The sequence below is a fragment of the Gopherus evgoodei genome, chromosome 4 (assembly GCF_007399415.2).
Source record: "Gopherus evgoodei ecotype Sinaloan lineage chromosome 4, rGopEvg1_v1.p, whole genome shotgun sequence".
NCBI classification, from domain to species: Eukaryota; Metazoa; Chordata; order Testudines; family Testudinidae; genus Gopherus; species Gopherus evgoodei.
In genome coordinates this window covers 106,277,305-106,300,294 of record NC_044325.1, presented here as the reverse complement: position 1 = coordinate 106,300,294, position 22,990 = coordinate 106,277,305, and the positions used below count along the sequence as shown (strand labels likewise).

The following is a 22,990-nucleotide window of genomic DNA, read 5'->3' as shown; positions in this document are numbered from 1 at the left end:
TCCTTTTCCAATGTTCAAATAACCTAATTTGGCATGGAAGTGCAGAGATCAGAGGGCGTTTTTAAAAAAGAGGGGGGGAGCTCCTGTGGGGAAGTTATTATAGTCTCTTATAGAAAACTAATTAGGATACAAGTAATATAATGGCATTGTTAAGAGTTCCCCAACTTGTGGCCTTGCTCTTATTTTTATATCTATTATTGGCAACCATGGCTTCTTGTTTAATTTCCTAGGTATTTTGTGGAATTTAAATTACCATAACTTATCTTTTTTCCTTGTTAATAGACACCAGAGGTTACCTCACCACTCACTATGCAGCAAGGCATATGAATTCGTTTTCTTAATGTGAGTCCTGTCACTAGTATAAGTGACAGTGTCATGCCAGAATGTTTAGTGTATTATATTATCTGGTCACAGAGCATATTTGAAAGTTCCTTCACCCAGAGTAGTCCAACCACAGACAGGCTGTGTGAAGTACTAAGCAAGAGTAGAAAATGGGACATCAAAAACCAAAAGTCATAAAAGCAAGAAAGTTCAGATCTAGCTGTAATTTTTATATAGCGTCTCATTAACAGAAAGTATTTAAGAGATCTTTGATACATAACTTTTAGCACCGCAGTGTACAAGGGTAGGTGCATACTACCAAGTACTTACACAGTGTATGACAAGATATTGGCATTCACAGAGAACGTGGCTGATCATATGCTTAAACATAGACTTTAATTTTGTCAGAAGGATCGGTCACCTCCCTGCTTTTGATCATAAAAGGAACGGGGGAGAGCCTGGGAGAGTTAGGAGACCTGGTTTCTGTTCCTTACTATGTTAACTAGCTGGCTGCATGACACTGACCAAGTGACTTAGCCCGAAATGTTAAAACATGGATGTCTCAAGTAGAGCAGGAGCTCTTGCTTCCTACCCCTGGACCTTCTCTAGCAGAGACACTGCACTAGTGGTTGTGAGGCATCAGGGCAAGGGATCTTTTCTCCCGTCTCAGCTAGGATTTCAGTAAGAGGTAGCAATGGCAGGGGGAGACCTTTGTTTCCTGACCCCACCTTTTCTCTGCCAACAGCACCAAAGCCTTAGGATGGAGATAAAGTCTTCACGGCCTCCATTCCCCCTGCACCATTTTATCTTGTTCTCCCTGCATGATTTTTGACATAGTCATGTCAAACTGAAGTGGAAGGCACCCAATATGGAATACAGTGCTTCATTGCCCAAATTCCTCCACCTCAAGTCCCCTGTTCTTAATAATTCTAAGGCAAACATATCCAGACCCATGCTGGCTTCCAACACAAGGCCATCTGGTCAGCAGCTTGAGAACAAGCTGGTAAGCCACCAACATGAGGTTACTGAGCAGAACCTAGATAAGGAGTCCACAGGAAGAATGAACCAACTGATATTCAAGAAGCTCTGATTATAAAACAATAATTTCTGATGCAGTAATAAAGGGTGGGATTTTCAAGGGATCCTAATTGAGTTAGGCACTCAACTCCTACTGGCTTTCATTGGGAGCTAGGCACTTAACTCTTAGACCCCTTTGAAAACCTCATCCTACAGGCCTTGATCATAAGGTAACATCTGCCTCTCCTCTACTTTTGACCTTAAAATTGCAGGGGGGGCGGGTTATCCCTAAGGCCAACACAACAGGAAAACTTAATAAATGCCCTGAGTGAGTGGTGGAGGAGACAGAAAAAATTATCTAGAAACTAGAGAAAGATAGGCTATGATTTCATCAAAGCCTGCAAGTCTCCAGCAAGGAGCTGCAAAAATGGGGAAAAAAATCAGGATTATGCGGAAAACAGGAGGAACAGCTAACTAACTATAGGTCTCCAGGACTGAGTCAAAGGCTCTCCTTCCCATAAATATTTGAGGAATATGGCTTACTGAAGTATTAAACCAGGAATACAAACATAACTGCTTTAAAATTGAGGTTCACTGCACATTAAGTCTTTGTTCCTCTGGATAACGTAAGACCAAAAACTGACTGTAGTTCCACAACTTCACAGGTAAGGTGAGAATGCTAGCATCACTGAGGAGACAAGATAAGTGGGAATTCAGAAGGAACAGATTTTATTTTATAATTTTCTCCCCATGTACGGAATGAGAGGAGTCCCTGACCCACAAAAGTTTCAATTACACCTTCCTGTATCGGACAGTGCTAAAGATTCATGAAGGCAACATGATGCAGCAGAGTACCAGCTTTCTCTGTCAGGAGGAGGTTGAGGTCCCTGAACATGAAGAAACGTGATACTTACTAAACAGTCATCGGTATCTGTATTAACACCAATGCCAATTTTATAACTGTTCATAATGAAAAGGTAGATGCTAATGCATACAAACTCTCTTGTTCCTACTGGAGAGGTACAGTAGTTTTCCCTCTCCTTCTTAATGTAATGCTTTACCCCGCTTCTAGTTTTGGGATGAGAGAAAGTGGGAATTTTGTTGTGAGTGGTGGGATGGATCAGCTTCTGCATAGCTTCTGACTGGATACCTGTGAACCAGTCCTTTAGGCCTCAGGAAATGGTTTCTTCTTGGCATCCCCTGATAGTTGTGGGAAAATGCTGTTTTTTGATCTATGGAGCTTTATGATGAGACAGAAAATAGAAATACTTTTTTTTTTTTTGGAGGAGTGGAGACCTGTTTTGTGCTTTTTAATGCTTTAAACTGAATATGCAAAGGTATATGTAGGTGGCCTCTTACCTATATGAGTTACCTAGGTTTATACCTGCAAAAATCTGGGGCCCTTCACTTACATCTTTTAAACAAAGTGTTTTCTAATGGCATAAAATGAACTAAAGATACTCTAGCATCCTGGAAGTTATCCATGCACCTCTAAAATGGAAGACAATCTTATTTATTATTAAGAGGAGTGATGCTCAAGTTGGTTTCCTCTAGGAAGTATTGGCCAGCAGTGTGAATGGACAGCATAGATATTTTACAACAATAAACCCAGGGATGTTTGTGTTACTATTCCACACAAGTTCACCATTTACACTCAAAAGTTCCTTTTCAGTTATTGCTAAAAGGAGGTTATTTTATATAGGGAGGTGATTTCTCTAGGCACTCTAGTTTAATTCAATATCCTGTTCTTTAGTAGAATGTATGCTACTATGAAGAAAATGGCCAGTCTGGCTCCCAAAGTCAACAGTGACTTTACCATGGAATTCAAAGGGAACAGAATTGTGCCCACTGGTAGGAGGAGACATAGGACAAATAATTAGAGAGGATACGAAAGAAGGAGCGAGAGCACACAAATTACATATAGTAAATAATGGGCATACAGTAAAGCCAAACACCACAGCCTAGATCTTCAGGGGCACCAGAGCAGGGCTTGGCATACCAGAGTAGGGAAGGTGCATCTATGGCTTTTTACATTTTACACCACCTTTCTACCACCATTCTCAGTTCCTTCTGGTGATGATAAAATGGCCACAGGTGCAAGTTAGAGCAGCCTCAATGATCACGTGTTTTACTGCATCAGATGATGTCTACTTTGGAGCCTCTCCAGAGCCAAGGTCACTGGAGAACACTGTCCTTCTGCTGTGCCACTCCCATCCCAAGTACAACATTGGAGGGCAGAGGGTTGGCTATGTCATCCCAATTCTGAGCTGCTGTCTTTAGCCAGGTTGAAGTCACCTTTGTGCTGCTGCAGTGGCATGAAGGAGACTGACTTAACAGAGGCTGAGGATCTGACCCCATTGCTGTATCTAGATTGCCCACAAAAGGTAGACAGCTGATGAGGTTAGAGCCTCATCCTCTACCACACTGGCTAGCAGAGCTGACAGGCTCAAAACAGGATATAATTCTGTACTCCCTTAACATGAGTAATAGTGAGTGCATCTCTGAAAATTGGGAGCTCTAAAAAGTACTTTATCTTATTGAGGCTGAATTCATACTACAGCTCTCACTTAAGCAGTACCCTTCTCGAACAACCCTAATGCAGGCCAGTGACTCATGCGCATATATAAGCTCTTTGTGATTAATTATGCCTAACACATTTCTTTGCATTTAACTCCTTAGATTTCTTTAAGGAAAAAAGGGAAAAAAACCTACTTCACTTGTTTAAGCTACTTGCTACTTAGTTGAGCTTTGGATCAAGTCCTATTATATGAATCAGATGCTTATTTAGCCTGTAGAACTAGCAAACTCTTACTTTCCAATCCTACAAACACTTACATGCATGCTTAAATTCATGTAGGTGAGTAATTAGGACTACATGCATGCAGAAAGTCAAGCGTACACAAAAGTGCTTGAAGGATTTGAGCCTTAAAGAGCTGCACACAGATTGTTTTGCATTTATGTTTAAATGATGGCCTATAGGCTTATGGAGATTTTCTATTGTGCATTAAATTTTCTAATAACCATAATTTTCTTAAATCAAAACACATGGTTTTCACACTAAGCAAAGGCCCCTTTTCCCAGTCAGGATTATATACATGCTTTCAAATATAAAACCTCAGCCATTTTTGATAAAGCCATGTTCAAAATAACTTTGTTCAATATTGTTCAAATTACACAGACAGAGGAAAAAGAAAAGTTTGGGCAGAAACCAACCATGGAAAATATGGGACCAAATGAAGTTTTGAACACATCCAGAACTGACATTAGAATTGAAACTATTGAGCCATTTTATAATAAGAACTGCTATAGGCATGTGTAAACATAACATTTTTATCAAAAACCACTCACCTGATCTCGAGAATATGGAGTGTCCACGATCTGCTTGTCAGCACAAGCTGCTAGAAGAATTTTCATTGCATTCAAGTGAAGCAACATCTCACAAGCCATTGTGTCAAAAAACGTAATATTGGCAAGTGCTGCTGAAGCCAGAAGGAAAACTTCACCAGTTGAGGCCTCTTGGCACAATTCTACAAATGCAGAAAATAATTTAATTAAAATAAATCATTTATTCCTCCAGCATGAAAAGGTTTGTATACGAGTTAAATATTTGTCTGAAATTAATATCAGACATTTCCACTTGCATTTTTGCAGACTGGACTGAAGCAGGTATAGATGGCAAGATAAATCTAGACTACAAGTCTCTGGGAGCATTCACTTAATTAGTGACCTAGGCTATCACACTCAAATAACATCCAATGGAGAAACTTAAGATAAATGTTATATTACTAAACAAAATGAGATGCAGTCAGCAGATGGGTAAAACTAATGGATCCATGAGAATAAAATTCTGCAATTTATCTTACTGTTTCTAAAACTTTTTTTTATAATCTAAGACAATCCTGTATATTTTTAAATTTTGCAGACATCTTAAAAAATGCTGCAGACATAGTTATCATCATCATAACCTCCTAAGTGCCTTTTAATTCCTGTACACATTTACTTTAACTAGGTCTGAGTCACCCAGCAATTTGATTTCAGTGCGCTTTATAAATTAAAAATATGAAGAGAGAGTCATTCAATTACTCAGCTATAAATATTACAAGGAAATTGATGACTGGATGGTGAAAAGACTTTCCCAAATTTGAGTCATTGTATTCCTAAAGCTTATATTGCTTAGGCTTGGTGCATCATCAACTGATGATTTGGTGGAGGCAATCAAGGAAATAGCCTTCTCCTCAATGACTCTGCCCAGAGGAATACTGATTCATTTTGGCATATTCCTGGCTGGCCACGATTGCTGGGCTTAAACACTGGTTGGCGGCTAGCAAGTTAGCCCAACAAGTGGAATATAAAGCAAAAATTGACAGCTGAGAAAGCTGGATTACCTTGCTCTTTGAAGATATGTCCCCACACTCTCATGCATCCCCAGCTCCCTTCCTGTCCCTCCCCTACACACAATGTACGGGTTCCAGGGCAAGCGTGCTATGGGCTTCTAATCTTCAGACAATGCTGAGGCCCAGTCTGGAACAGTACACTGAACAGTATAAAGTATCAAATAAGGTCTAGCAGGTTTCATACTCACTGTATTGGACAAGATAGTATGATTGCCATATATGAGATCTAGGATAACTTTCCATCTGGCATATTATTCCAACCCCAGGGACAGGTGTCTTTCAGCTTCCGCTGCTCAACAGGCCAATGTTTGTGATGAACTGTTTACTTGCATCTTGGATTTTGTTGAATTTGTTACAGTTCTGATTGGAGCATCCCCAGGTGTTGCCCTATAACTTCATTTCAGGCTGGGATTGAGTAAATTAGAGGTGGAGTAGACTGGGTGTTGGTGGGATAGAGCAGAGACCTATGTATCTATTCTGCAGGTCTTGCATATGCAGTTAGATGATGATTCTATCTGTTAGTGTATGTAACTATGGATTGTTAAAGATGAATAAGTATTTATATCTTTAATATGGAGGGAGTGGAAGAAGCACTTATTCGGAAGAGAGTCTTGCACCAGAAGAGGCTAGAAAACAGCATTAAAAACTAAAGGTTCCCCTACCTAGCAAAGACTAAATACAGATATGAATGACATCTCAGACCATGATACTAGCTTCTTCATTTACAAGAACGTCATCATTAACCCCAGATAAAGGCAAACCTCAGTCATGTGTAGTAGCATATCATTGTTGACTGGAGGATGCATTTTGGTCTTCATCATTATGTTGTACTTGTCACCACTACATTCCACCTCTTGCCTTAGCATGGACTGAGATCCTAATGAAAAGGCCACTTTTTAATGCACAAGAACAAGTTATACAGTAATGTTTTGTATAAAGTTTCATACAGTTGTAGAAAAGATAATGGGCTTGATATTCCACTCACTTTCACCAGTTTTACACTGATAGCTCTCCACTGACTCCTGTATTGTTACTCCTGATTTACACCAGTGCAGGTGAGATGATAGCCAGGGCCACTTTTTAGGCCTTAAATGGCTACTATTTTCACAAATAAATTGTATTTGAACTTTGGCTAAAAGTCAAGAATGTTAGAACTATTGAAGAATTTCAGGATTTAAAACAACTGAGCTAATCCACATAGATTTCTACTGTGGAACGTTATAGTGGCAAGAAAGGTAAATACTTCTTAGAGAACATTGCTAATGGAGGAAAGTCTGTCTTTCATCGTAAGCTTCTTTTCCTTTTCCAGTAAATCTAACAGAAAAGGCTTAAAACAAACCCTGTCTACTTACTGACAAGTGCTGTGACAATTTCCTCCATATTCTCCAGAAAGCTGCTGAGATGCTGAGTGAAAGTGAGATGTGGAGATGTGATTTGTGCTATTACTGCTGCTGCTTCTGCACGAGTGGCTTCAGAATGGGTCCTATCTGTGAGAATATCAGCCAAGCACAATATCCCGTCAACCTTGAGTGGGAGGAAGGAGAACAGTTGGATACAGGTTAACCAGGGAGACAAATATTTTCACAGCTAAATTAGTATTTACATGTGTGCATTGTATACTACTTACAAAACCACTGAATTGATTTCTTTTCAAAATTGGCTTGAATCTTAGGACTCAATGACATATACCAAACAAAAAGTTAACAGATTCAGCCTTTTTAAAAACTGAGTGCAACATAAAAAAAAATATTCTCAGAATGCACAGGAGTGGGGAGAGGGGGTAGGAAGCTTTTATAACTCAAATTGACTGAGCTGATTTTGCTCAAACATAACAAAAATGTTTTGGCAGATGAAGCATGGAAAATCCCACTCTAAATAAGAATTTGTTTGTTAAAGTCAACAGATATTATGTCACAGTCTCTTTGAAGTCCCTGTTTGTGCATGTCATTTCACTCAACTTACCCAATATTGCAATGAGCTCCACATGGGGAACCTTGAGGAGCTCATTGACAATGCCAAAAAGCCAATACAGGACGAAGGCCTATAATTGTCAGCCTCCAGCCATGACAGAAATAAGAAGATTGTTGTAGACCAGCAGTTTCTGGGAAGCTAACACAAGTATAGCATAGGCGCATACTGTCTCAAACCAGAGCTATAGCTATTAGTTCCTTACAAGTTTTGAAAAGTAAAACAAAGCAAAGATTTGTATACCCCTGTACATCTGGAATTACTGATATCTTCAGAGTATGTTCCTTTTAGCAGGCATAAATATACACACATACGTATACACTTACTCTGTGTTATAGTGCACCCTTTTACACACTGATGTGCTAAAACACGACATGATGTAAAACAGCCAACACAATGTGACAGGTCATATTGTAAAAATTTGATACCTATTACCCAGATAACCAGCAGATAAGAGCAATGAAAGACCTATGGACAATGTCATAATCAATGTATTTGTAGACCAGTAAAATTTGTTTTCTGACTGTGCTACATATTCCTGAATAATTCACCATGTTGCCATGTAGGTAGGCAGATGGGCTTATTAAGGCTGTTTTACATTTGTGAACACAGAAATTGAACACAATGATCCAGATTCTGCTATCTGTTACATCCATGTAAATCAAGAGTAATTCCATCGATCTCAGAGTTGCACACAAATCTCAATAATGGACAGTAGAATTCAGCCTGACAGTTAAAAAAATATTACCCTTTGGTAAGCTTTGTTTGGAAGCTCCTCTAAAATCTAATTTTTTTTCCATTTGCTTCTTTACATGGTTTCTGTTCTCTATCAGCTCACAGTAGTTGGACAGATTTTATAACTCACTTTTACAGACCTTCCTCCAAGAGGAAGATTCAGGAACACTAAGGAAAAAAAAGGGGAAAAAAGAAAGGAAGAAAACAAGTATAACCCTTCCTTTCCATCCTCCCAATCCCTATTTGTGAGAGATTGGGAGGACTTTACTGGAAGGTCATAAGATCTTAACTATGTCTTCACTTCCTAGGTGATGATTATATATTAAATTCTACACAAAATGAGTCCCTGGGGGAGTCCTTTTATCAGTAAATTTTAAATGTGTTGTGGAGCTCCTAGAGCAGGGATCGGCAACCTTTGGCACACAGCCCACCAGGGAAAACACCCTGTTGGGCGGGGTCGGTTTGTTTACCTGCCACATCTGCAGGTTTGGCCAATTGTGGCTCCCACCATTCCAGGCCAATGGGGGCAGTAGCGGCCAGCACATCCCTTACCTCAAGCCGATTTCCACAGCCAGGGCTGGCTCCAGCATTTTTGCCACTCCAAGCAGCGGGGAAAAAAAATAAAAGCCACAATCGGTGGCACTTCGGCGGCAGGGACAGAGGGACCCACTGCTGACTTGCAGCCGAAGAGCCGGATGTGCTGCCCCTTTCCGTTGGCCACCCCCAAGCACCTGCTTGCTATGTTGGTGCCTGGAGCTGGCCCTGCCCACAGCCCTCATTGGCCTGGAGTGGTGAACTGTGGCCAGTGGGAGCCACAATCGGCTGAACCTGTGGACACAGCAGGTAAACAAACTGGCCCGACCCATCAGGGTGCTTACCCTGGCAAGCCTCATGACAAAGGTTGTCGATCCCTGTCCTAGAGCAAAGGACAGGAGACTATTTTTATAAATGTGTGGATAAATACAACAAACTCACATCAAAAACAAGCAAGAGGCACACTAGCATCATGGGAAGTTTTGGGAATGTTGCCAGGTAGGGCACACTCTCTTTAATTATTAGGCAGTACTTGAAGACTGCATAGAGAGGTGCCTTAGATTTTGGATGTGTTGTTCTTCTGATTAGTCTCCGATGCTTCTCAATACCCCAACTTTTCAGAGATATCAGGACAGAGAAAAGATTGAGCAACCTGTTGCCTAGTCAGGAAGAATCTAGCCCTGCCGAACTATGCCAGGAATGACTTCCTGAGCGTAAGCTGAAATTCTGAGGACTGGCCATATTCTCAGTTGTCCAACTGCCATATGTAGTAAAGCAGTCAAGGCAACATACCTACCTTGGACTTCTGGGAAACCTACATGGACTTATCAAATGCACTCATCAATCAAGCAATTTAGGCTTGTGGAGCTGTCTCATTCTCTCCACCCAGTCAATGTTTCCTTAAACCTTGCATATTTTTAATATTCAGTCATTCGTCTCTAAATGGTTTGTTTAAAGCTTCTCTTGTTCCCATTTTAGTTATTTATTAATATACAATGCCAAGTTACCTTAATTAAATGTCCCTGTGGGACATAAATTAAGTTGTTTGGTAAGCCATGGCAATTTCTGTAATCTAGAAGATCTATCAAATTCCTAGGAACAGGAATTACCATCTTGAATATCAGTCATTGGGATGTACTTATTAAAGGGAAATATAAATATTCAACTGGATCCCTATTAACATCAGGAAATACAACAAAGGAAACAACATCTCTTTGGATCTACTGATTACAAATGGTGTTTAGACTAGATACTCAAAAAATGACAGGAAGAGATGAATTACTTTTCAATGTTAATTTTTTTTGACAAGCTTTCAATATTAATCTGCCTAGAGCAAGATATTTTCTTCTAGTTATGGCAGAATTCTACAGCTTGAAACTGGGGATTCACAGAACTCATTTAGCTTCAAGGTGTATTAATAGAACTCTGTCAAAAATTACTATGTCCTCACAAACTGATTTAGTAGCCAATGTGTGCTAGACATCCTCATGAGCAAAAAAAAACCCAAGCTACTTTGTCATCCTGAAGCCTTCCAGTATCACACCTTGTTTGGGATGAAAAAAAAGCTAATGACAATAGTCAGTTGAAAAAAATTATGTATATATTTCAAGACATTCAAAAAATACTGCAGCAGGGACTGGCTCAAGTGTTTGGTAACAGGTTACACACAGACTTTCACCTTTAAAGTCACTGGTTCAAACCAGACCAAGGTCATGACCTGTTGACTGTTATTCAACTACCTATGTGGAAAGACTTCAGTGCAGTTGTTAATAGAAAGGAATCCTCATCCCCAAAACTGCCATCACAGCACATGGCACTAACTTGCACCCTTGCTGACAGTCTCAGCAGAAAGGCCCAGGGATGAATACCTTGAATGAGAGAGTGAACCTCCCAGCTGCTGTGCATACTTTATGAATAAAGGATTAGTTTCCTGTTTCATTCTAATAACTTTTGCATTGAAAAAGAAATTCATATACTGAAATATGTCGAGATCTTAGGTTACGTCTAAACAGCAAAGCCATATGAAAATCATCTAGAAAACTTACTCAGAAGAGCTAAAATAGAACTAAATATACAACAGCAATCCAAATGTAACTGCTGCTTAGAAAATACATTTAGCTACATAATTTATACTGTAAATGTATGCAAATGTTTACAAATGCAATGCATGAGCATGCAGTGAACACAAGTATAAGAGAGTGTTTATTTTCACCACTAAGGAGAGAGAGGGGAGAGAGAGAGACAGGACCATGCATGATTTATCATACATCTCCATTCATGAAGAGACAGAACTCACAGGCAAGTAGAGATTATAAAGCTATATTATCAAGAAGATCTGGCTACCTCTCAGAAAGCTGTGACAGAACTGTAGCCTCTCGTTGTTGGCTTCCCTGTAATAATTGGATTAAATAATAAATAGCCAAACATTTGAACCATGAATATCTACATATCAATTTAGAGCCTACCTTTAAATGCTCAGGTTTGAAAAATTTGGCTATATACACCAGAAGGGCATTGTAAGGATTAATGAGTGTCTATACTATGCACTGAAGTATTATTAACTATTAATTTCTATTTTCCCCAAATAGAATTCAGAATAAAACAACCCACATGTGTTTATGTCAAACCAACTCACTATAATCAGAGTTTCAAAATAATCAGTCTAGGTCTTTCATGGTTCCACTTTTCAATTCTCCTCCATCCTTTTTGAACAGCCAGGCTTCCCATCAGCTGTGGCTGTCAGGAACTCCAGCAGAATCTGTCATTGCCCCTGATACTGTGAGGCCTTCAAAAGGCATCGCCTTGCGCCATGCAACTGTAGATGGACTCCACCTACCCACAACAGTAGCAGGGCTCTAACAGGACTTATTTTCTTTCCCCCGCCTCTCTTTACTCTGAGAGTGAGTAGAATGGGGGATATGTAAATTCCCTATTTCCATTGTAATGCTTTACTTTGAGCCATGGCCACAGATCTCAGAGACACAACACTTTCTGTGCTCAAGGGCTCACAAGTCCACGTATCCAGAAGGATGAACCATAATCACCAGAGCCTAGCTACTTATACATTGACCTTCTATTCATTTAGCAAGTAGGTGGCATCAGATGTGGGACTAGGAACACAGTGGTTAAGCAATTTTCCTGACCAGTATTTTGCATTTCCTTCCCATGTCTTTGCAATCCATACACATTTTGTAAAGTATCACTAAAAAGCAGCAACCACCACACGGTAGAGGTGGAGGAAAGCAGATCTAGGACACCAGGAAAAATCTCCTACTATTATAAATCATGATGTGGAGTATTTTATGTCCCTATGGCCCAGACAACAGCTTGTATCTCTGTGTCTTGACCAGAAACTCTCCCCTGCCCTCAGTACAGGAAACTTCATGTAACTAAACTGATCTTCCTTGGAAGCATATACTGATTCAGCCGTAACAGAAATTGAACCTGTGATTCCACTGAGTGTAAATATTGCAGACTTGAGGATTAGACCACCAACCCATTCACAGGGGCACACTTTCCTAGGCAGTGTAAGACCCCATTCCCTCCAACATACTTTAGGTCCATTTCTCCAGTGACTCGCATCTTGTATAGTCATTTACACCCATGCAAGGTAGGTGTAAAATACTACCACTTGTCTGTGTGGTGAACTGTGATCTGGGAGAAAAAAATAAAAGGGAAAGTGCTAGTGACTCCATGAAGTCCACTCGAGACTTCACTTCTGCTATCCACTATATGAGGAAAAACGCTTAGGCAGCAGAGTGATGGTTTGCAGTAAAAAACCACGACAGATTGCCTATTTGACTTGGCTGTCTATCAGCCTGTGTTTCATACTGACTTGGTGCAGGAGTAAAGGACTATGCAAGGTACAAGACAAATGGAGAATAAACCCATAGTGTGTAAAAGATATATACAATTGAACGATTAGAGCTTCTGCCCAGTACTTGCTGTTTATACCTAAAAGCCAGTATCAAAATGTAAAGGACAAATGGCCTTCCCTCGGTCTGCCACTGACTTTTGCTTTCATACTTTTGATCTGCTGAGTTGCTGTATTTGGAAAAGGGGGCTTGATTTAACAGTGAAAAAAATATAAGAAGGATATATCCTGGCTGGCCCATAAAACAATAGGCTTGGTATTTTAGACTCATAAAAGCCAGATTAGTCATCTTTATTTTTTCTTTTCCAATGATGCAATATGCCAGCAAATTTAGCCCAAGATCTGCTTTATGCGGTTTTGGCAACCATTTAAAAAAAAACACTCCAGCAAGCAACACCATTTATAAGTGTCCAATAATAAATTTTAAAATGACAAGAGAACAATCTAATAAAAGCACTTAAACATCCAAAAAGAAACTGCTGCTCAAAGCATTTATATAATTAGCTTTCACACTGAAAGGAACTTTGGATAGCTGCCCTGTTTTCTGTTTAATTCTGGTGAGGTAATCAGATAAATGTCAAATTCGTTCATCACCTTGGCAATACAAAAGAATGGGTCAAAGCCATAAACACAAACAAAGGAATTCTATGAATGCAACAAGATTTTGCAAAGACTTTGCATTTGAGGAACATTATTTGATAAGCACTTTATTATATGCATTACTGATATGTCATTATTGATTACTGGAAAAGCATGGGGAGCTTAAATTCTTAAAGGCACAACCTTATAATGTAAATTTCACTGGTGTGACAGTGACTGATTTCATGCACAGATGTCTTCTGGATGGAAATGATTTCCATTTATCACAACAGGAGAGAAAAATTTAGCCTTGTCCAGTGGCACAGGAATCATTTTTATAGTGAGGGTGCTGAGAGCCACTGAACCAAACTGTAAATCCTGCATATGATGGAAGCCACTTCAAGCCAGGAGATGCAGCAGCATCCCCAGCACCCTAATTCCAGAACCTATGGCCTTGTCCTCTCGTCAATACACGTTGATCTCTCAGAAACATTAAATGAACACAGGGTTCTGTAAAAGCAATTTGGACTGGTTCCAGTGAAATCCTGGCATTTAATGAGGTGGCTAATATGGAATGTCTGAAAAATGACATTAATGATTTCCTGATTTGGAGTATTATGTAAATAGAAATCTTAACCTTTAAAGCATTGAAGACTCCTCTTGTATCTTCTGTAGCGAGATCCTGAAGCAAAATAATCTCATCTTCCCTATAACCCATACTGGAAAATGAGAGCTCTTCTACCTCTATAACCATCCTCTGGTTTGTCCCCGCCCTCCAAGTGCACTGCAACAGGCCTTTTCCAGAGAACAGATCACCTGACACTCCCTGTCTATACTCCACTGACACCAAACTGATTTCTACTTACACTTCAATTTCCATGTTGGTTTTTCCCCCATTCCCTAAAATGACCTCCCAATGTGATTCACTTTCCCCATGCTGGTTCTCAGTCGGAGAAAGATCCTTAATGGGTAACAACCACTTTCCCATAGACTCCCATAGTCAGCTCCCCTGGATATGCTAGCAGCCCACACTTGGGTTCTGTTGGGGAGAAGCAGCAGTTTACAGAATTTCCTCCCTGTACTCAGCAGAGGAGAGGCACTGCCTCACTGGAGGAGCTGTGCTGTCGAGGAAGGAAAAGTTCTTTGACCAAAGGCTGCTCTTTCTGTGAAAAGAGACAAGAGGAAGGGCAGTGGGATTAGAAGCATAAAGGGGAAAGAGACAAGGGATAGGGTAAAATGCCTCAAGTTGTGTTCCACCCTTCACAGGGTTGATGTCCCACATTTTGGGTTTGAAAGTGGAGACTGCATCCCACAGTACAACATTGGGAGGAATGGGGGGAAAAATATCAGAGTTGAGGTTAACTTGGTTTTTCCTTTCTTCCACACTTGTTATGTATTAGTGTTTAGCACCTGCAATTTGAAACCAGAACAGAATAGCTAGGAGCTACAGGTAATGAGATGAACACTATGGTAGTTGAGAAACTAAAAGGCAATGCATTCAGTATCAGGGCAGAATAGCTCAAAGCTACAGAGCTGGATTACAACTCAAACAAAACCATACTGAAAAATTATCGTTGGAGGAGGGGAAGCAAGAAATTACCACATTTGCTTTTGTGCAGAAGAAAAATATATCTGAATCATTAGCTCCACACTCTTGGAACAGACCACACTTCTTTTTCAAAACTACAGTATGAAACATTAAGTGACCTTCCACTGTATTGCAACTGTTCAAAACAGAATAAAGTGGCATACAATATATCCTTATTTTGATGAATGGATATTTATGAGCATGAATCTCCGATCATCAAGATGGAACTATATCCTATAATTATAATCCTATAATGCTTCATCTTCACTGTCTATGGATTTTTTTTAACTCATCTTGCACTTTTTAAATGCAAAAGGCCTACATTTTTGCCTACAATTTCCACTTAAAATTTATGAAATGAGACAAAAAATAATTCCACCTTCCATATAGCACTATTTCATATTTCAGCAGTTGCCGGTTTGAGATGCTGTCCAGATCCCCAGCAGGTGTCAGCTGGCATAGCTCCACTGACTTTGAGGGAGCTCTGCTTATTTACACCAGCTAAAAATCTGATCCACTGTTATTAACCCAAGAGGATACAGAGTAAAGGCTAAATACAATTGTTACCATTAAAATGATTACAAATGCCATTCCAAGAAATTAGCACTAGGAACATAGACTAGAAGGAACTTCCTGGATCACCGAGTCCAGTCACCTTCTATCCTGGGCAACCTATACCGTAGTGTTTGTGCTATTCCGTTAGTTTACCTTATTTTAAATATAGGGAATACCATGGTAAAACTATCTAGTAATAAAACAAAGTTGCATTGACAGGGGCTCTGGAACAATTTTAATAGTGGGGGTGCTGAGAGCCATTGAATCAAACTCTGTGTATAATAGAAACCACTTCAAGCCAGGGGGTGCAGCAACACCCCAACTCCAACTTTGTGCGGTGATTTTCATTGCTACCTCTGAACAAAGAGGCCCTGGGAATTAATTGTACTTAACCCATACTTTTTACAGTAAGGGATGGTGTGGAATTTCATTTAGGCTGATCAGCATCAATGCATTTAAACCGAGCGGATTTCAAATTGCTGGCAACTGTCATCATGATAGCAGTTTTCAGGTGTCTAAAAGGGTGTCATCAGGAGGAAGGAGAAAACTTGTTCACCTTAGCCTCTAAGGATAGAACAAGAAGCAATGGTCTTAAAATGCAACAAGGGAGGTTTAGGTTGGACATCAGGAAAAAGTTCCTAACTGTCAGGGTGGTTAAACAATGGAATAAATTGCCTATGGAGGTTGTGGAATCTTTATTCAAGAGTAAGTTAGATAAATGTCTATCAGGGATGGTCTAGATAGCATTTGGTCCCGGCATGAGGGCAGGGGACTGGACTCAATGACCCCTCGAGGTCCCTTCCAGTCCTAGAATCTATGAATCTATGAATCATATTTTGTTTCAATTAGCAACTGATGATTGAGCCCATATTGATCTCAAAACCAGCCTGGAATTTTGAATTTTCTTCCCTCTGAAGGCGACTGCATTATTTAAGGAATATTTATTCCTCACTATGCTTAGCCAATGAATGGTCTTGGTTTTTGGGTGTTCCCCGCAACCCAAAAAAGAAAAAGAAAAGAGAAGAAGATCTGCTCCACTATCTGAGGAATACTGTCATATGGTATATCAATGAAAGATCTTAGACTTATTGCACAGGACAGGACTGAAAGCTGCCTTTAAACACACAGCATGAAAGTTAGTTTCATTCAAAAAATGGCTATCCCTAATGCAGCAGGTCTTGCAGTAATAGTGAGGGAAGAAAACAAAAACAATCTTGTGTTTCATTTCTGATTGCGAGGGCTTTGTTGGACCCCTTCTGTTATTTTCATAAAAGTGCTGCATCAAAGTGTTGGGCTCATTGGGACCAAGAGGTAAAGAACAGGTTGAGTCCTAACCCTCAGACACCATAGATATACTAATCATCGCAATCAACTCATATTCCCTTGTGTTCGGTATTTAGGGATGAACTAGGCTGATCATGGATAAAAGCACTTTGATTACTTGTAAAACACTGGGATTAGCAGAAATTTCACTGTTTTAGGCTCCAGTGTACCCTCTTGTGCAGACAGGAAAGAGAAGCTCCAGCAAACTCCCATAAGGCTCATGTCAGCAGTTTCATTCAACTCTTCCCTTCAAGAATAAAGGGCTTGGGTAAGAGACAGGGTATACAGCTGCACAGATCCCAAGAATCTATGAGGAAGAGAACACATGATCTTGCAGAGTGTTCTCCTCTGTACTGCTTCTCTGATTTGCCCCAGCAAACCAAATCAGGAACCAGGCTGCTATTGGCCAAGCACTTTATGCCTGTACAACCCCTTAAAGCTCAAGGCTAAAGTTAACGTGGCTTCAGGCCACACTACTTTAAAATGCATTATCCAGTGCCACAGGAGGAGAGAATGCCAAGGAGAAAGGCATCTGTGTCTCTTTGCTACACCCCTTGCAGAAACCCAGCCCTTCAATACATCCATAGTATGGGTGCTGTGGGTTCCAAGGAAGGCTAGGGGAGGGACAGTGCCATGGGGCCCACATCCATACCACCCAGAATCCATCCTCTTCCTGCTTGAATACTATGCTATTATAGCTGGTATTAAGTGTCTGTCTTTTTGGATTCTTAGGTTGCATGTATAACGTTGGAAGGAAAATTATTGAAGACCAGTGACTGCTCTGCATAGGGCTCAGTACTGATAGGACAACATTTTTAAATGATTTCCAGTTTGTACTCGGGCAGTATTTTGTCAGTACTGTACTTCCTGCTTTTTGTCAGTGGTCTGGTTCTCCCCCCTCCCTCATGTCTCCCTGATAGCCAAGATAGTTGTTTTAAAACAACAGCACCAACGTATATCAGCTGGAACTCGTGTGGGTCAGCTGTAGGGTCAGAGGCTTGTGCAATGGGAAGCACTATTTTTGTCTGCATATGATGAAGTTTGGGGTTCAGATTTCCCAGACTATTTGAGTGCTGATTGAACCCAAGTCAAAAGGCTTCTATCTCATCTAGCCCTAGAGTTTTCTGGCTTAATACATTGGTTTATTTTTAAAATTGTAGAAATAAATATATATTTTATTTGTAGCAATCTCTGATGTCTGCATTACAGATTCCACAAATTATGGCCCTGTTTCTTTTAAATAATGAATAAGTCTTTACATTTTATACTCTGGGTCTGCATTTCATTAAAATGAAGCTGCAAAAAGAAAAAAAATGGACTGAGCAATGTAAGATGAGAGAAACTGTCACATAAGATATAATAATGCTGAACAAGATGCTGGGACCTGAAACCTGGGTTTAAACAATGATTGTACATTAGCAGTTTCCATGTAGCCCTCATTTTTATTTACCCTGGGGGATCACAGTCAGAGACAAAAACTACTCCTATATACAAACAAGAGGTCTAGGTCTATGCATAGCATGGCACTCTTGGAAATGAGATGTGTTCACTGAAAAACATGTTCCGATCATCTAGTTTTAAATAAATAATGTCATAGGCACTTGATTGCATGAGGACACATTATCAAACACCTGGTGCCTGGCATTTAGAAACAAGAGCCTTATTTCAACACATTTGATTACTTTGTATTTTTTTGTTGAGTCTTTTGGAGTGACACTGTGGATTTTATGCTCAAAAAGTGCCTGTCAATGTATTTCCAGTAAGAAAAAAAATTCACAGAGGACTCTTCTGATATATTACAATAATGAGAAGTCATCCCCCGCCCCCCACCCCGAACCTATCCAACAAGAGCTGGACTCAGGACACCATCAGAGAAGCAGTCATCATCAAATAATCTGACTTTTCATATTCCCTTTTCCCTAGAAGAAAATATCTGACACATTTTTTCTGTAGCTTTAGATTAAGTCCTCCATCAGAAGCCTGAACTTATTCAAACACATACCTTCAAATCTTTCACTGTGCTAGGGAGGATCCTTGGATAATTTGAAAAAATAGAGTAAGTAAATAGTAGTACACCTACATGTACCCAAAACCCCCACATTAAAGTAAAGTCCTCACACAGACCAACAGACACATATACAATTAAGTAAAAGCTGACAAATCCATCCTCAACCCAGAGCATTATGCCACAGGGGTTGTGGCAGGAAGCACAGGAGGTATTTTAGAACAAGCAGTGCAGGTGTATGCAAAGTATAAACACCAGAGGTTGCTGCTTTTCTCACTGCAAATTTAGGGCTCCAATCCTGCAAATGCACATGTATGGGCAGGCCATTACACAGCCTGTTTTCCTGTAGGTAAGTTGTCCACGAACCATTCCCGTTTTCTATTAATGAATGACTTATTCATAACTATTTGCCAAACACCTCTCTCAAATGTTTCTCATTTCAAGGTAGTCACTAATTTTAGTCTAAAGGTTGTTTACATTCTATGCAAATTTGTCTCTCTCCCCCCACTCTCACACAGACACTTTTATTGTTGAAAATTATTTATGTCAGAAACAGAGAATCATAAAACTCAGGTTAGGAGAAAGGAAGGAATTCCACAGCATCCTAAGCTTCCTGCATGAACCATAATTGGTGTCTCTCATTTTCACTCATCACACATGATGCCCCTAATTTGGGCCTTGGCAGAAAATTCTTCTAAACTGCATATCTCCCTGACATGGCAGAGTTCCATCAAAAAGTTGTTCTAGTTGTCAGACACACTTTTTTTAATGGAGTGCATGTGCAGTAACCAGATGCAGAGTAACAATCTGATATTTTCTTTTAGTAGTAGTTACTGAGTATATAGAGCACCAATTGTTCAAAATGAAATTTTAAAAATATATATAAGTGACAAAACCCATATCATGGGCTCAAAAACTTGCCAATATTCCATTTTTAAAGCAAAGTTTATTTTTGAACTATAAAACCACCACTAGGCATCAAGAATTAATAAAATTCTATTTGTTCCAGTCATACCTTTAAAATGGCCTTGCAATTATTTTAGCAAATCGATTTAAATAAGTTAGCTTCAGGCCTGAGCCTGTGCATGCCAGATTTCATCTGCAGAGAATTTTTACAGCTAAGTTGTACAGGCTTAAGACAATGGTTTATAGTGGAAACACTCGGTACTTTAACCATAGAACTTCTAGTGGGTAACTTTATAAAAGTTTCTTTGTGTTGTAATAATGACATAGGACATGACTGCTTTTTTATGATGACAACAACAACTCACTAAGGTCATTTTGGTAAGATGGCAACAGGCCAGAACACCAAATCAGAAGCCACTCAGACTTTGGGGAAGTTCAGATCGAGATCAAAACAACAGCTCAGGATCTCCTCTGGCTAAAAAATATTTCATGTAGAAATATCTTGCAATTTCAATATTGTTTATGCTATTAGTAGTGAAATTAAAACCTCATTACCTTCATATTTTACCTGATCAGCAGCATGAATCCGAGACTGAGCATGGTGTTGAGATAACCTTAAATTCTAATCCCCATTCTACCAGTAACTCGCTACATGGTTTTATGCAAATAATTTAACTAATCCAAGTCTCAGTTTACTCATTTTTAAAATGGGGATAATACTTGCTTACCTACCCGACAGGGCATGTTGTGAGGATTGGGTAGTTAATGGCTGGAAAGCGCTAAATATGATTACTCAATGGGAATGGGCAAACAACATTTTAGTTCAAATAAGATGAAAAACATATGGCTCCTTATCCAAAGTATTTTCATCTCTCGAGACAGCAAAACTGGGCTGGAAATCTCACATAATCAAGGGTTCACTGAAAGATTTTTGTATTTCTTCCTTCTGGCCAGATCATCATATCATAAGACCAGCCTCGCTTGGGGCATTTCTTCCAGACTCTGAGTCCAGCAGAGTACAGAACTATATGAAACCAAAACATACATGTTTCAAAATCTTAAATGCCTTCAAACCTCCAAAATGTTTGAATGTGGGTTCCATTTGCATCCTGGGCAAAGATTAAAGCCAAGTCTTAATTTAGCTCAACCAGTTCTTCCATTCCTAGTTTAATGTTTAGCATTTTTAATGAGAGGCTTTGATCCTGTAAGCTTTTCTTTGTAAGCAGACTCTTACACCACCTTTGGTCATCTTTGAAATAAAAAAAGTTCTGCCCAGGTGTATGGATATCAGAATGCAGAGCAGCTTGTAGGATCAGAACCTGTTTTTTTATTGTGTTCTGGAGGTAGAGAGTGATCACATTTTATTAAAGACAAAAGTGATATTAGAAATGGTTGAAAACATAGGAAAACAATATAAAAATTAAATTAAACATTTTAAACAAAAAGTTTTTACAATGAAAATGGTATCTGATCAGCTATTAGAGCTTGATGAAAAGTGGAAAAAATGGTCATGAAAATTCTCAAAATATGTTTCCAATCTTTTGTTGAAAAGTTTTGACAGAATGTTTCTAACCAGCTCTAGCTACAGTACACTCTATTTTCAGAGCATTACAGCTGTTTGTGATTTTGTATCATTGTTTAATGGTCCAGCAGGTGGAGCTAAAACACTTACTGCCTATGTGCGTGTCTCAGACAAAGTGCAGCACATAAAGGCTGAGATAATATCAGAGGGTGAAATTCACCCCATGGAGCGGGCCAGTCTTGGCACTGCTCCATCTCATATAAGCCCTATCTTCACCCAAGGTGAATTTCACCCAGCTAAAGCACTGTAAACAGATCTCTCTACAACTTGTACTCCTCTCTGATGTTTCAACTATAAATATTAAATTTAATAAAAAACACTAAAGATTTGAAATGAATATTTCAGGGTCTGAACGAAAGCCCACTGAAGCTAATGAGAATGTTTCCATCGCCTTGCAGAGCAAGCAGACATTTAAAAAGCGAGCAGAACGATATGCATAATTCTCCTGTCTTTTTGAAAAGTGATTTTTTTTTAACCACATTTTTCCTGTCATGGAACTTGTTGGTTCCTAAGGAATAAAGGTTGTTGAATTATTTTACTTACTATATTTCCTCCAGCATTGCTCTTACATTGGCTAATTTTCAATATGAAGATTTCTTTTAACTTTACTGTGTGGAAGTAAGTAAATGCTATACATTCCACTGCGAATCATCATTAGTTTGATCTCTTTCTGCTTAGCATGAAGGCATCCAAAGTCTAGTTCACAGGCCATCAAAATGCATGGCCTCAGCTGCCCTCATCTTTAGCAAGGAGATCTATGCCCCACCAATATAATTAGTTACATGCCATTTAGTGTTCCACCTTGGTCTAAACAACCTGGTGTGCCAGGGTCCACTGGCTCTGAGCTGCACCTCCATATTAAAAAGGTAAAGGCTAATGCAGCCTGCTCCATTTCATGCAAAATATCTGTGGCCTTCCTGCTACTTGGAAAAATGTTGATGTGGCCTTATGGGAATGTCTGCACTGAGCAAGTCTCCCAGCCCTGGTAGACAGATTTGCACTAGTGAGACCCATGCGGTGTGGAAGCTCAGATGGAATCTCAGGCTTTCAAGCCTACCTGACCCCGCTATAGGTTTGAGAACCCAAGAGGGAACATTCACATTGCTACTTTTAGGGCACTTGCCCTAGCTAGGCTCAAGCTATTCTTTTTACCCAGACTGGGAGGCATGCTCTGAGCTGCAGTGTTGACATACCCTAAGGGTCTGATCTTGCCCCATGAAGTGGATGGGAGCTTTACCATTGATTTCAATGGGCACAGAATCAAGCCCTAATTGAGTAAAATTTGGGTTCCCCTGTAGCAACACTGAACATCTATTCTGTAGCCACATCATTCTCGACATGCTGATGGAAGTTACAGTGCATGTAGGATTACTCAGGGCTACTATATTTTTTGGGGAGGAGGGGTAGCACATTGCAATGTCAAATTTTGCTCATGGGCCCCCAAAAATGTGTATGTGCCCCTGAAGGCATGGATCATCCTTTTTGTTAATTGTTCTAGGTGCTGTACACAGAGGTCCATGGCTAGGGGTCCTAGGTATTACCAGAGGCACTGGAATGGGGGGAGGAGCCAGGAGGCCACGGCCCCATTGCTTTTAAAAAGGGAAGGCTA

At 39.8% G+C, this 22,990-nt stretch overlaps 1 protein-coding gene across 1 annotated transcript in view; it reads right to left on the bottom strand.

The window, feature by feature from the left end:
- The window catches only part of INSC (INSC spindle orientation adaptor protein), a 125,005-nt gene that overhangs the window by 25,587 nt on the left and 76,428 nt on the right, over positions 1 to 22,990 (bottom strand). Inside the window, exons 7-8 of the mRNA XM_030562620.1 lie at positions 7,085 to 7,256; positions 4,687 to 4,865 (exon numbers count right to left, since the gene is read on the bottom strand). Coding sequence (XP_030418480.1) covers positions 4,687 to 4,865; positions 7,085 to 7,256 — 351 coding nt within the window. The remainder of the gene's footprint in view (positions 1 to 4,686; positions 4,866 to 7,084; positions 7,257 to 22,990) is intronic.